This window comes from Clupea harengus, chromosome 16 (genome assembly GCF_900700415.2).
Source record: "Clupea harengus chromosome 16, Ch_v2.0.2, whole genome shotgun sequence".
NCBI lineage: Eukaryota > Metazoa > Chordata > Actinopteri > Clupeiformes > Clupeidae > Clupea > Clupea harengus.
In genome coordinates this window covers 3,697,636-3,713,018 of record NC_045167.1, presented here as the reverse complement: position 1 = coordinate 3,713,018, position 15,383 = coordinate 3,697,636, and the positions used below count along the sequence as shown (strand labels likewise).

General features: G+C 41.0%; 1 protein-coding gene across 1 annotated transcript; it reads right to left on the bottom strand.

The window, feature by feature from the left end:
- Positions 1-8,615: 8,615 nt before the first annotated feature.
- On the bottom strand, positions 8,616-14,486 carry LOC105904118 (endothelial PAS domain-containing protein 1-like). Its single transcript, XM_042710140.1, has 10 exons — positions 14,464-14,486; positions 14,193-14,236; positions 12,604-12,882; positions 12,302-12,447; positions 11,962-12,047; positions 11,413-11,512; positions 10,241-10,437; positions 10,021-10,127; positions 9,515-9,668; positions 8,616-9,261 (listed from the first exon to the last, which is right to left on the bottom strand). Exons 1-10 carry the CDS (start codon positions 14,484-14,486, stop codon positions 9,033-9,035), a joined length of 1,365 nt encoding a protein of 454 aa, XP_042566074.1. The 3' UTR covers positions 8,616-9,032.
- Positions 14,487-15,383: the final 897 nt, after the last annotated feature.

Here is a 15,383-nt window from a genome sequence, read left to right as displayed (position 1 = left end):
ATGCAGTGCACCTGCAGTGCTGCAGTCACCAGAAAAGCAAATTGTCTAAATGAAAACACACATTGGTCCCACACTTCTGAGGACAGAATAACCAATGTGGCTGACACAATCTCTCTCCGTGCTGCATCCGTACCCCAAACAGATGCCAGTTATCCTGTAGACTATGGATTCTGTAGCCAGTTTATGCTCACTAAGTGATTTCCTTCATCTTACCCACCAACCCCTGATTATTGTAGCCTATCTCCATGTCTTCTACAGTGACTTATCAGATTGTCTGTGATCAAGGTACATGGCAGAATAGATATCTCTGCCTGTATCTTTAATATGCTGTCATTGCGAAAATTTACAGACATCCTTTCTTCCGTTATTTGAGGGTTAATGATTCTATTAGGTTTGGCAGAGGGGACCTTAACCTATGTGTTGTTTTGCTGATGCCTGTGTTGAACATTGCTCACTGGATGCTGGCCTGGTGGTTAATAAAGAACCACAGCCCTGTAAGGTTGCAGGCTGCACTTGGTGCTCTCCATTCTGTGTCCTGCATATGGGCTCCACCCATGGAGAAAAGTATTACTGCCAGTTCACTCATCGTGATGCCTTTTTGCACCCAACAAATATTTGAGTGAGTTTTAGAGTTTAGTGTTTAGAAATGAACCGGTTTTATTAGTCTTGTTTCAGTCATAATAAAGAAGCTGTTACGTTGCTTTGGGCACTCGAAGACTTCAATTTTCATTCTATCCACGAATGTATCTGAGAATGTCAGTGGGATAGAAGAGATCACAGATCGAACTCATCTGTCTAATTGAGAAAGCATTAATGAATTTATGAATCACGAGTGTCGCTGCCCTGAAGTGCACATAGATCTGATGAGTGATTGGGGCTGGTGCTGATTGTGAACACGAGACTCTCTAATCTCCGCTGACCCCCAGTACCCTGATGGACTCTGCACCACTGATAAGATTAGACAGGATACCTCTGGATCCTGGTACAAATACCTCAGCTGAGGTTTTAGAAACATGCAAATATTAACCTGAAGCTTCAGCAGATCCTGGGCACAGCCAGAGAGGGCATTGTCTACATTATCACAAATCAGCCCTGTGATATAACCTTAAATCGTTGCCTTTACGATTATATGAGTAATACGTCTAAAATTGCATTTACAGTTGTATGAATATGAAATATGTTCTCAAAGCTAAAATACCCTTAGTTTGTTACTATCAAGCATTTAAAAGAATAAGCGACATATGCTTAGATCTTGCGTTGTATTTCTCCCCAATCTGCCCCTCACTCTGTCCTATATCACATGCCTATGATTAAAGTGAGAACAGATATGTTTCTTTCCTGCCATTAGTCTTGAACTCATGCATTACCTTTCATTTGAACTTCATGAATGAGCTAAATTGACACATGTCAGTTATGTATGGATTTGGTACCAAGCAGGCTCAGTCGTGTGTGTAATAGAGATAATCGCATCTAAACCAATCTAATTTAAAACACATCTATTCTGAATGCTCTTATTTCTTCATGTCAGTGAAAAGAGAGGCAATATAGTTGCTCATTCCTGGTTTGTCTTATTGACCTGAAAGCAGCAGTACGGAGTTCTGTTTCAAAACTAGTAAGCTAACTACCTAAAAGGCATGCAAAAACCTTGCAAACACCACCAACAGCCCAGCTGACACTGATAGAAGCTTGCCAACACACTAACTGGTGTCTTTTGGCAGTATAGCTGGCAATGTCATGCATGTGAAAGCTTTTCTTCCATTTTTGCAGGGGGTTCCAGCCCGTTACACAGAACTACATAGGGCATATCTTGGATGGCTAGTGGGGAAGACACAGGTGTTTATTTGTCCTTCACATGACCATATGCTATCAAAATGAATTTGAGGATGGTACCAAAACTAGTTGCCTATAAAACCATACCTCAAAAAATGTCAAATTGTTGCATAGTGTTACTTTAAGTCTTATTGACTAGACTTAAGTTTGCGTTATTGATGCTAGACTTAAGTTTGTCTTATTGATGCTAGACTTAAGTTTGTCTTATTGATGCTAGACTTAAGTTTGTCTTATTGACTAGACTTAAGTTTGTCAAAAGAATGCCACTCGTCTCTTCCATGGTTGAAATGGTCAACTGGTTATCTCTACATTCATGCTCTTATTCAATTTAATTTCATTTTATTTTATTTATATTGCGCCAAAACAATAAAATGGTCTCAAGGCGCTTTACAGAGCTCTTATCAGGATAAAGGGTAGATCCCATCTTCGGTGGTGGAGCTTGGGTATTTATCAGTATGCGGTTGTATATGTCAGCAAAAAAAAGTAGCTGGACTGTAGCTTTCACTAATGGCTATTAAACCAATGTCCTTACTGCAAGCAACAATAAAACTATGACTTTGAAAGGTACATCAAAGCCTACCTACTTTACCTTTGTTCTAAACTAACCCCTTTAAAAGAGCCATAAAGATAAGTCTTGCTTGCATGTGTGCCAGTGGATGGCACTAGCAACTCGACCAAAGCAGCCTTGTGTGCCTCCCGCCTCGTAGATCGGAGGTCACTCATGTAGCCAGCACTCCCATGTGTACCCACCCAAGGGCCCAAGTCTTCTGATCCAAAGACGTCTGAGAGATTGTCATTCTATGTCAGCCGTGGGTTCACATAAACCGAACTGTGCCCTTGAGATTATAAGATTATAACCACTTTTCCTCAAACATGAGAGTTCTAAATGAAGAAATACTATTAAACAGGCATTTTATCATTCAATGTCGTGAAAGCATCTTATGCATTTCAAGAATGAAATTTCCTAAAATAATTTTGGAATATTTGCATGCCTTTATTTGGTATTTGGTTGGCAGATTTTTTTTTAGAGAACTGTGTATTTCAGTGGATGACACTAGCAACTCGACCAAAGCAGCTTTGTGTGCCTCCCGCCTCTAATCATTCATCACTCTCAGGTTTCAAAGGGCAAACAGCAGCTTCCCATTGGCTCAGCCATGGAAAACACCCCCCACCCTGTTTGTTGAACTGGGGAGGAGGAGGAGGAGGGGCACAGAAATGGTCATAAATCAGTTGTTTTTTGTTTCGCGGAAAAGCTTCTAAAGAATAAGAAAATTCGGAAGAATGTGGCTAATTTATGTACAGACCTTTTCATGACATTTTCAAAAAGAGTGTGGTTCACAGGCCTTGTGGGGTGACTGCAGTTTCCTTCTGTGTTAAAGCATGCCCTCGTGCACTAAAGGTATTCCTTGGAAAATGAAACTATTCCCAAAAAGATCATGTACAACCCATAATCCAGATCATGTAGACCCGTGGTTATTATTAGCTTCACTAGAGGTAGAATTTGTAAGTAAACAGTTTGTTTCATGCGGATATTTTGTGTATAATGCAACATAATGACCTTGAGGTTTAGTATTAAGCAGACTAGATATTGCATGCTGTTGTTCAGTTCAATATTTAATCGGATTCACTTTTTTCAATGATCAGATTTGATTGAGCAAACTGTTTATTGTACATTTCAGTCCCTGTACATGTATTTCCTTAAGATGAACCAGTGTAAGGAGAGTGAGTGAGAGTGAGTGAGAGTGTGTTGCTGTGTTCCTGCCAAACCCCCATGGTTATGATGTGGGGGAGGGTCTGTCCTGGGGGATGGGGGTGTTACGTAGAGGTAAAAGTACAGGAGCACGGGGTGCCCAATGATAATGTTAGTGCCTCTGTGCACATGGGGGGTTGCAGGGCTGTCTTGGGGGATGGGACTAGGGAGTGCAGAGCTGACTGGGACTATGGCGTGCAGTGAGTGACTGTTTTCTGATAGGCTATACACGTGCACATGGGTCTCGGCCTACATGCAGAAGGGCTGCAGTGAGAAGTAACAACAGTGTGCAGCAGCGACATCTTCTGGACAAATATACACACAACATCTTAAGTCATTCAGTGGGTGAATGAGGCTTGGGAGCACTGCTTAAATGTATACCTCCGCTTGGCGTCATATTTTCTTTGCCTCCGCTTCATTCAGTATTTTCTCATAATGAGACACCTTGATGGCTGTTATTCCACATACAATGTGATTAAACTTTTGTATTTGATCTATTTCATAGGTGTCCTGTTATAAAAAAACTGTATAATATGAAGAGACACCTTCCATACTCTACTTCTTTTTCTCTCTATCTTTCTCTCTATCCCTCTCACTCTACTTTCTCTCACACTCCATCTCTCTGCTTCACTCCATTTTCTCTCCTTCTTCCAATATTTTCCCTCTTCACTCTCTCTTCTTTCCTTCTTCCACTCTTCTTCCCTTCTTCCACTCTACTTTCCTTTCTTCTTTCCTTCTTCCACTCTTCTTTCCTTCTTACACTCTTCTTTCCTTTCTTCACTCTTCTTTACTTTCTTTCCTTCTTCCACTCTTCTTTCTTTTCTTCTTTCCCTTCTTTCTTTTCTTCTTTCCTTCTTCCACTCTTCTTTCCTTTCTTCTTTATTTTCTTCTTCCTTTCTTAACTTTTGCATTTCATGCACTGGTATTTCCTTCAGGAAATGCATTTTCTAGTTGAGTTTAGTTCTCACCTGTAGCCAATGTGTTAATTACAGTGCATGAAATGCCCTGTATTGTTATTCCTACGTGGCTTCTTATACTTCTTTTTACCTTTTGGTGCGCTTAATTCAGCTTGAACCGCTTAACGTAGAAACTTTGTTCAAAGTTTGTCGCCTAGGTCTTGTAAAGGACACCTGTGCTATGTATTTTTCATTTTTCCTATCATAATAGGGTCATTAAACTGGCTTGCACCTGTGCTTCACTGACACCTGCGCCAAGGTTCCAAGGCTCCTCTTCTCTCTGTCCCTCTCCATTCAACTGTATAACTAGGAATATTAAGAGACACCTTCCATACTCTACTTTCTCTTTATTTCTCTCAGTCTACTTTCTCTCACACTCCATCTCTCTGCTTCGCTCCATTTTTCTCTCCTTTCAATATTTTCCCTATTCACTCTCTCTTCTTTCTTTCTTCCACACTTCTTTCCTTCTTCCACTCTTCTTTCTTTTCTTCTTTCCTTCTATCACTCTTCTTTCACTCTTCTTTCCTTTCTTCTTTCTTTTCTTCTTCCACTCTTCTTTCCTTTCTTCACTCTTCTTTCTTTTCTTCTTTCCTTCTTCCACTCTTCTTTCCTTCTTCCACTCTTCTTTCCTTTCTTCTTTCCTTCTTCCACTCTTCTTTCCTTCTTTTACTCTTCTTTCCTTCTTTCACTTCTTTCTTTTCTTCTTCCTTTCTTAACTTTTGCATTTCATGCACTGGTATTTCCTTCAGGAAATGCATTTTCTAGTTCTTTTTACCTTTTTCTGCACTTAATTCAGCTCAAACTGCTTAACGTAGAAACTTCGTTCAAACTTTGTCGCGTAGGTCTTATAAAGGACACCTGTGCTATGTTTTTGTATTTTTCTAAACTTTACTGGATACTTTTTAAGATATTAAAGAAAAACTAATAAAAAATGTCCCATTGACTTACATTGGGCCATTGTGACATCATAATAGGGTCATTAAACTGGCTTGCACCTGTGCTTCACTGACACCTGCACCAAGGTTCCAAGGCTCCTCTTCTCTCTGTCCCTCTCCATTCAACTGTATAACTAGGAATATTATTCTTTCCTTCTTCCACTCTTCTTTCCTTCTTCCACTCTTCTTTCCTTTCTTATTTCCTTCTTCCACTCCTCTTTCCTTCTTTTACTCTTCATCCACTCTTCTTTCCTTCGTCCACTCTTCTTTCCTTCTTTCACTCTTCTTTCTTTTCTTTTTCCTTTCTTAACTTTTGCATTTCATGCACTGGTATTTCCTTCAGGAAATACATTTTCTAGTTAAGTTTAGTTCTCACCTGTAGCCAATGTATTCATTGAGCTCCTAGCTATGTAAGCCTTGGACTTTTCCTTTGTCTTTGTGTGTAATTGTTTGTGATAAGCAAGAAGTACTGTGCACTCCAGTCCTGTGAACTTTGCCTTGTTTGCCCATCGTGGCACTTTGACTTATCCAAGTATTCAGTTGTGAGTCTCACTGATTTCGGTAATATACAGTGATATTATATTGCCAAAAAAAAAAATGACTACAAAATATTGAATCCAATGAAATGAGTTAAAGCTAGAAACTGAAATGGGTATAACAATACAAGGGAATGATTTCCACAGAAAACCGTAGGGATATTTAATGCTGCAGTTATCTAAATGATGTTTCTCTTTTTAAGCTGGGAATTTCATGTAGATGAAAGAGTGGTGAAAATGATGACAAGTGTACGGCGGTGAAGGTGGAGATCATTAGTAAAACTCCAAACACTAGATGGAGACAGAGCTCTTGAATTCATGAAAGGACGGCCAGATGGATCTGCATCTCATAAATAGGCACAGCAGTTAGAAAAACAACAGGTCAGGAGTTTCTCGATAAACACTCTCCTTTTTCACACGCATCTCTCCTTTTTCAGATGCAAGCATTTTTGCTTTTGACAGTCCATCTAACTTGCAACTCATCTTGCTTCTCAAGAAACAGGTACAATTTCAAACAAAGTGTAAACAACAGTATTTTAAACTAATAGAATGTTTAGGTCAAATGTAGGTATGATTCAATCAGCTGACGTAGGTAACTGGTCTAGTTTGGCTATTAGGATAACACATTATTTAAGCTTTTATGCAGCTTTTATGCAACTGTAAAGAAAATGCTATCTTGCATTATCTGACTAAAGTAATTTGGAAAATCCACCACCAGTAATATCAGTGAGAAGATGGTCACACATACACACACTAACAGACACATGTACAAACTCTCTCTCTGTCACACACACACACACACACACACAAAGATAGACAGAGAAGTGTGCATTGGAGGGCTGAGAGGTAAAGAGTTGAAAAGTTTCCCACGAGAAAGCGCCTGTCGTGTGCCTTGTTACCGGAAGCTGTGGTCGGTGTGGTTTCGGTTTCTTTCAAGCTTGAGTTTGTCTGGTGGTGACAGACACACTCCTGGCAGACCGACCTGAGAACAGCCCAGGGATTCATGTTGCTTGAATGTGGCTCTTTTTTCTGGCCTGGGAACAGAATACATTTTTAGGGCATAATTTCCCCTCCCTGCACCAAAACTGCCAGACTGCATCGCGCCACGGCTCATGTGACCTTGGCAGGACACTGAAAGGGCATGGGGCCAGTCATACAGATACAACTGGTTAAAAATGGCAACACATTGCTGTGTGGAAATTATGTCTCAACCACAAGCGAAAGGAACTGTTTATCTCAACTGCTAATGTTCCACACAGCATTGATGACTGCAACAGATCTGAGGGCATTGGCTGGGTTGACTTACTACTTCAAAAGACCCTCAACACACCTATATTTTACACACGCACGTACCCACACACCCACAACACAATATCAACATCATCTTCTCCCCATTGACTACATGAACACTGTGTGTGTGTGAATGTATTATGAAATCTTCACCACTAATATAAGCTTATTTTGCATGATTTGGGCCTCCTTCTCTCAGGAACCAATCTGTATTAACAGAAGTAAGCCAGTGAACACAGTTATGTAATGACCTTCCACATGGGGAGGACACATGCTGCTGTCAGGGACAGGATTCTAGTCAGTGCGGAAAACGAAAGAGAATTTCAAAACATAACTACAAAACAGAACTACAAAAGCAACATAAGACTCAGTTATGGGACTAAGTGATGGGACTTGGTTCCCTTGCACTCTGTCTGACATTCACAGTTCTCCATGCATGGTACTGGCTTTAATCTGTCTGACATTCACAGTTCTGCAGGCATGGTACTGGCTTTAATCTGTCTGACATTCACAGTTCTGCAGGCATGGAACTGGCTTTAATCTGTCTGACATTCACAGTTCTGCAGGCATGGAACTAGCTTTAATCTGTCTGACATTCACAGTTCTCCAGGCATGGTACTGGCTTTAATCTATCTGACATTCACAGTTCTGCAGGCATGGTACTGGCTTTAATCTGTCTGACATTCACAGTTCTGCAGGCATGGAACTGGCTTTAATCTGTGCTGCTCTGGACTGGCAAGGCTGATCATGATGAGGAAACATAGAGAATTTACATGTCAAGCCAGGCAGCTGGCAGGCCAAGTAGGATAAACAATGAATTTAGGAAGAAACGTGATTCATATGAACATAGAGACACAAGCAAGTGAGTAAGTATTAGCCTTTATGTAACCTATAGAAATTATATTATAGAAATCTCCCTACCACAAGAGAATATGTAACACTTGACTAAATGTACTCTTCTCTTGGTTACTAGCACAATAGGAAGCAATCTTCACACAATCATAATTACTTTAAAATTACACAAACTTGAATATTACAGGACAGGTAACCCCCGAAAAGCCTGTGTACACTTAAAGGCCCATTGTGCTAAAAGTTGTATTTTTTGCTACTGAGCTCCCCCTAAAGTTTCAGTGTAGTTCACTTTTACACCACTGTCATCAATACAGTTGTGCTCTGAGACCCTTAATGGACAGTGGTACACGTGTATTTGTTAACAATTAAAAGGTTATAGAACCGACAGAGACCATGGCAGAAGCCAAAGAAGCATGTCGAATGACAAGGTAGAGTAATATTACAAGGTTTTACACAAATATGACTCTGCATAGATTTATTTATTGTGACATCAGACAAGAACGCTAACATAACCAAAAGAATAACAAAAAAAGTCAAATGAAATATATGTTTTAACAATGTTCGACCAGCCATCTGGTGCTAATGCTTATGAAGGTTTCAGTCTGATTTCTGACTTAAAATACTTGCCTAATTATTATCCTTGAATACCACCTGATACATTACTTTTTGTTACTTTGATATTGCCATTTATGGATTGTGATTTATTTTGAAATGTACATAGCAGATGCACAATAATAAAAAAAATGATTTGTAATTGGTCATTCTTTTTGATGCCCTTGATCATGTAAAATGTAAGTAGCTACGCCACCATAACAGAGTGTGTGTATACTGAGGTAGAGATGTGGTTGGTTGTAGGTAGACATGCCAAAGGCCTGGTGCGGACTCAGGTGAGTGGATATGATGAAAGAAGAGGGGGTGGGCAAAGCGACCACCGAGAGCCAAGCTGTAGGGGGTCGTGCTGACCAAAGCCCAGGCTGGTTTCTGCTGTTTGGGGCTGAGCTGTTGGCTTCTGATTCAGCCTGCTGGATAGAGGGCTGCCCATCCGACGCCCTTCTTTCTGTGCAGCCTCTGTCTGCTCGAAAGAGAAGGGAATCCATCGCTCCTCTATATTGCTACAGTGGAAGAAGAACAACACATCACACATGATGTCCTCGTGCTTATTCCACATCTCTGGTCCCTTCATTTAAAAAGGAACATGGAAGAAGAACAACACATCACACATGATGTCCTCGTGCTTATTTTACATCTCTGGTCTCTTCATTAAAAAAAAAAAAAAGCCAGCTGCTGTGTTTTCTGTGTTTCCTACGTACAGATTCTTATGAAGGTTAAAGAGGAAGTGATCTAGCGGTCTAATGCGTACATTACCTCATGACATCGTTGAGGCATATGATGACTTGTGGCTGGTTGCTGTTGCTGTTGCTGTTGCTGAGCACCGTGGCCTGAGTGTCCACCCACACATAGCCTCCCTGCTTGGCCAGCAGCCGGTAGGGCCCACTCACCACCTGTCCCATGGCACACACTGCCACAAAAGCCCCCATGCATGGGTCAGTGTTATAGCCACCTGCACAACACTGCTGTACATGTAAAGGATTTTAATCTGAAAAGTACATGGAAAAAAACTTGTTCCAGCTTGAACTCAGATATACTTTACGACAAATCATCCCCCACTAGATCCCCTTGGGTTTGTTTAAGGGGAGAAAGAGGCTACTCTGACGTAGAATCATATTTAGCACGTAGAGGAAACCACTACTCACTGTTACCTAAACATCTGCATGTGATCATAACTCTGAATTAGAATCATCAGACTACTAAGTCTCACTTTCAGTTTCAAGATCTGACCGAGTAGCACAGAGGTGTTACAAGAGACTTACAGATCCGATGGCTTCGGGCCACGACGGGGACGTCCAGGACGTGGCACAGTTCATACACTGAGCGTTTAGAAAGTTCCTCTGGTTGGTACCCCAACAACTTGCTTACTCTGCGACGCACACACACACATACACACACACACACACACACACACACACTGAGCGAAACATAGCCAAAGTACAGGGTAGACAAAATAGAGTATACACAGAATCCTGATCCTACCTCTCATCGCAGTTGATGAACTTCATGTCCATGCTGTGGCGGCTGATGAAGATGTGGCTGCTGAGGGGCGTGTCTGGGCTGGGGGGCACAGCGATAGGCTCACACAGGAGCATCACACACACTAATGGTGCCGCACACCCCGCGGGGAAGGAAAAGGTGGGACTTGACACCTTCAGATGCCCTGTGCAGTGTAATACCTGCCAAAAGCATTTAATGGCTTCATTAACATTGTATTCCCACTGTTTCCAATGTAATATGTATGTATAAATGGTGCTGACCTGTAGGAACATAAATGAAGCTGTAGGAAAGGGAGGAAAGGATGAACAAGAAGAAAGTACAGATCAGGAGAAGGAACAGCAGAATAATGAAGGGATGCCAGAAGAGAAAGATCAGGAGAAGGAACAGCAGAATAATGAAGGGATGCCAGAAGAGAAAGATCAGGAGAAGGAACAGCAGAATAATGAAGGGATGCCAGAAGAGAAAGATCAGGAGTGGGAACAGCTAGAGTTAGAAGGCTAACAACTCTAAGAGCAAAACACATTGTATGTCAAATGTGTGAATCGCTCAGCCACTCTGAATCGGAGACCAGTGGGGATGGCTAAGTGTGATAATGTTGAACGGTGGACCAATCAGAGACCAGTGGGGATGGCTAAGTGTGATAATGAAGTGAAGGGTTTGTTTCAAAATAAAGTAACAATGGTGGCAGTGCCAGAGCTGGATGAAGCCATGCAAACAGTAGTAGCAATGCTATCAAACAAAGAATTGAAGCCAGAACAAGAATAATTACATTGCTTCCTTATTGCCTTAACAGGGTTTAGGAAGAGGCTAATGTATCAGCTTGCACTGTTAGTGGCAAAGTAGGAAGTGTTGCAATCCCGTTGTGGTCCATGCCGATTGGTTAAAGGGTGGTGCAATGGTTTCAAAATGAACCTGAAGTCTACGCCCATTAGGATGCAATGACTTGAAACAATCCCCAAATGAAGCGTGGGTAAGTAAAGTGAATTTGTATTTAAATAATGTGATATACAGTCATATATGCTGTTTATGACTCTCTCTCACTGTGTGTGTGTGTGTGTGTGTGTGTGTGTGTGTGTGTGTGTGTGTGTGTGTGTGTGTGTGTGTGTGTGTGTGTGTGTGTGTTTCTGTGTGTTTCTGTGTGTGCCCTCCCTCACCTTCCAGTTGGCAGATTTCAGATTAATGGTGCGCCCTCTGTTTGTAACGGTACACTTCATCCTTATGAAGAAATCTCTCTCTGTCTGTCTCCGCTTTCCTCTCGGGCTGTAAGAAACCCCTGCAATTTACACACATCACACATCAGTATCTTGATCACACAGTTCTCAGTTCATTTTAAACTGAAACTCCATTTAAGGTCGTCCCAGTCCTGGCCAGAGTCCTTGTATTATAAAAAAATAGGTGATCAACAATGAGAAGTTCTGTCATTCTCCACAATGAGTAAGGCCCTCTTCTTTTAAATTGCTAGTCCTCACTTTTCAAGTATCGCCATTGGCTGTTTTGCTCATCTTACGTATTTCTATATTATTTTCCTTGGTGAACCTAAATATGATTTGGTGATCAACTCTTTCCGTCACTTTTTCATTGCAAAAACATAGCAATTCTACAGAGAGAACAAAATAAGAAGGGCAGCATTCCCATTCAGATGGTGCTATAGCAGTGACTATTCAGACAAAGACCACTCTCTCTGTCTCTCTCTGTCTCAACACCTACCTCTAATGTTGAGGTTCTCTCGAATCTCTCCATGTTCGCAGGGGTGTATGAAGTCATAGATGCTATGTCCTATAAGATCTGTCTGAAAGAGCAGGAGAAAGAGCATCATCTTTACATGATGCCCTCAAGAGCACCTCACAACACAAAATACACAGATCATAAGAGACTATTCACTATTCCTGGAAAACACACAAAATGAGAGGCTATGGTGCTCATTATGAGCAGACTTGAGATGGCCACTCTTAAAACCATGCTAATGGAAAATGAACACAGAAGGCAGAAATGTTTTGTTTACACATGCAGCATATCTTCTAGAAAGAATTAATTTGTTTTCACCTGGGAGAGGCCCATGAACCTGCTGATGTTCTCTGTGACATAGATCATGTCACCATGTGATGTCACCACCAGAAGAAACCCCTCCAGTGACTGCAGACAGAGGGGATGCACCTGTCTACCCTCTTCTATGTGTCTCTCAGGGCCACCTAGTGACAGAGAAGAGAGTGCATTTACAAATGGAAGCCACACACACACACAACTGGGACAGAACATAATTCCTTGCTGCCATACTAACAAAAGCAAAAGCCATGTTTATTATTCGAGTACACACACCTGAGCAACACACGTCTCTCCACACACACCTGAATTGAGGAGCCTACGGGTGCGCAGGTAGCTCAGGGTCAGTCTCATGATGGAAGCCTTGTCCAGGTGGGAGCTGACACCCTCAGGCAGGGGCAACTGATGAGCCAGCTGACAGAAGAGCTCCGTCTCTTTACAGCGACGAGAGCGTGCCGAGTCACGAGACCTCTCCTTACGGCGGTCCAACAGCGCCCTGGAGGGAAGACTAGGAGAGGAACTGGAAACAAGGGACCATTTAGAGGACAATTTAAGGAGAGGGAGACAGGTTGAGGAGAGAGGGTCTTCTCGTCAAGCTACGAGGTAACCAATATACTGTACGTATATGCCACTATATATACTGTATTGGCAAAACTGATGCGACACAAGAACTCAAATACTCCAACCTTAAGATGTAATGGTTAAGCCATATTTCATGGTTCCGTGAAGACACAGTGAATAGTAGTTCTAAAGTATTGTGCAGTAACTTATCTTTCCCACATTTACTCCCATACCTTTTAGATCCTGCCAATCTTTTGAATCAGTAAACCAAGGTTATTTACTGAAACAGCACTGAATAGGAAAGACCCCTAGGTTTCCAAATACTTAAGGAAGTTTATGATAGTTTATGATTGTGTCGGCTGTACATTAAAAGAGTGTGAACCACAGGTGCATGTGCAGGACAGGCGTATATATTACCATAAATTAGAAAATGACCACAAGCACCAATCATATGGCTCCAAGCACAATGTGCAAACGGCCCCAAGTATTGAAAGATTTAATGTTTTTGTACATTTTCCGTAAGGATTTAAACTCAAAATTAATTTTGAAGATAGATCAAGCTATCTCAGAGAAACAGAGAAAACGTCGAGTAAGCGGGGGCGCTAGCATGGAGGGACACTAACACCTAAGGACACTTATGTTAGCGATGTGGGGCTACAATCATGACAAATTTCATGTGAAATGTTGAAATCTACTAAAAATTGGTGGGCGGGAAAAAATGATATTTGTTAAACATTAGTAATCCTTTCCTTATTGTTTGCACTGATCTGTCATACATACTCTCAGTGGGCCAGAAGAGACTTAGACATTACGTGACAACTTGTTGAAATTGTGAAATAGCAACAAACGCGAACAAGACTACTTTTAACATATTACTGTACCCACCAAACATGCTCTTAAACATTTAAACATTTAAAACATGTTTTAAAGGCCGTTCAATCAACGTAATCAGTCCCACCCATCAACATTTCACCATAACTTATTCATCATGGCGAAGGCCCAGCCGTTGTTCAGTCTATCACCACCCGTATCCCCATGCTGGTGCTACTCTGAGGCAGGGACATTCTTCTGTATGAGGCTGCAATATTCGAAATATGCTGATTTAAGAATAGCTTATCCAGAGACGTGTTTCTACGAGAACAAGGATGTACTCTTTATAAGTTAAGTACTGCTTGTAGCATATGTGCTTAGAATAGGGGCAATCATGGCATAATTCTCTTCTGGAGAGGTGCAATCCCCGCGAGGTGTAGAAGGCCTCGTGGGATGAGAACACTCATCGTTCAGTCGTTCAAGTCACTGTACATACTAATATGCACCTTTTTCGTTTTGTTACGTTGTATGGTCACGAAGGCGTAAATTCTACTTTTGACAAACACACTATAAAACAAATCAAAGTCATCAAATTATATGAAATATCTCTTTAAATTAAAAAATGTAGCGATTATGTAAACATTTAGGCCAATGCAAAGCCATGACAATACCCTACCTTATTGTATTTACCGCCAGGTGTCTAAAGTTGTCCACCAACGAATAAAGTAAAAGAGAGGACGAACTTGCTCATTTGGATGTAAAATTACTGTAGTCTATGTCGCAACTCCACTTACCTCTGAGACTCTACAGCTGTCATGTTTCCGTACTGAAGTCCGGCTGTTAAAAGGAGTACTTCAGTTTGAAGTCTGTTTGAAGTCTGTTCAGCTCTGTAATGTCAGACGTGACACCTGTGTGAACTTATGTCTGAAATGTATGGACCCAAAACCCGTTCATTCATTTTCACGTATTTAATAAGATTCATAATAAATCGAGCACATTCACATCTTTTAAGCTTACAGTATTTTTGGCACATGAAACTCTCACACAAGATACTGCTAAAATAATGCTACTTCTGCACACAAAAAAAACTTCACCAGACAGAAAATCTATCACTGGCATTTATCATACATACCACACTATCATACATATCAAAACAAGGATGTATTGTAATACTGTATACACAAAATATTTAATATTCAGCCGAAAAACAATTTTAATTTAAGAGGTAATTCTTTATGCATTTCTCTGACTTCAAGACAGACAACATGTACATATCCTATACTTAAAAGTTGAACTTAATTTACAATAAAAAGAAGCAAAGGAAAGAAAAGAGAGAAAAGCAAAGAGATACAGAGATGAAGGATAGAACAGCTTTTGGCATCATTCAGCTCCCCGCCAGCTGTGGTGTGGTTTGGTATGAGTGTTTATGGTTTATGGTACTTGATGGTGATTTATGTGGACCAGGTACCCTGTGTATTGTGCCGTGGGAATCCAAAGAGAAAACAATGAAATAACTGGATGGAGTACTGGAGAGCAGTTAAGGAAAAGAATCTACAACGTAAAAAAAAAAAAAAAAAAAAGAGAAAATGACATGAGAAAGAAAACATGTACCCTACACAAAGAGGAGTCCTTCGTTATGCTCCATTTAATTAGTGAGCCTGAGATGTCTCCTTCACTTCCTTAGAGTTTGAAATGATTATGGAGCACAAGAGGT

Coding starts and splice junctions, on each gene's coding strand:
- LOC105904118 (XM_042710140.1), bottom strand. CDS start 14,486: ATGACAGCTGTAGAGTCTCAGAG. Junction 9,669..10,020: donor GGCCCGAAGCCATCGGATCT/GTAAGTCTCTTG, acceptor CTTTTGTGGCAG/TGTGTGCCATGGGACAGGTG. Junction 9,262..9,514: donor TGCCTCAACGATGTCATGAG/GTAATGTACGCA, acceptor CTTCCACTGTAG/CAATATAGAGGAGCGATGGA.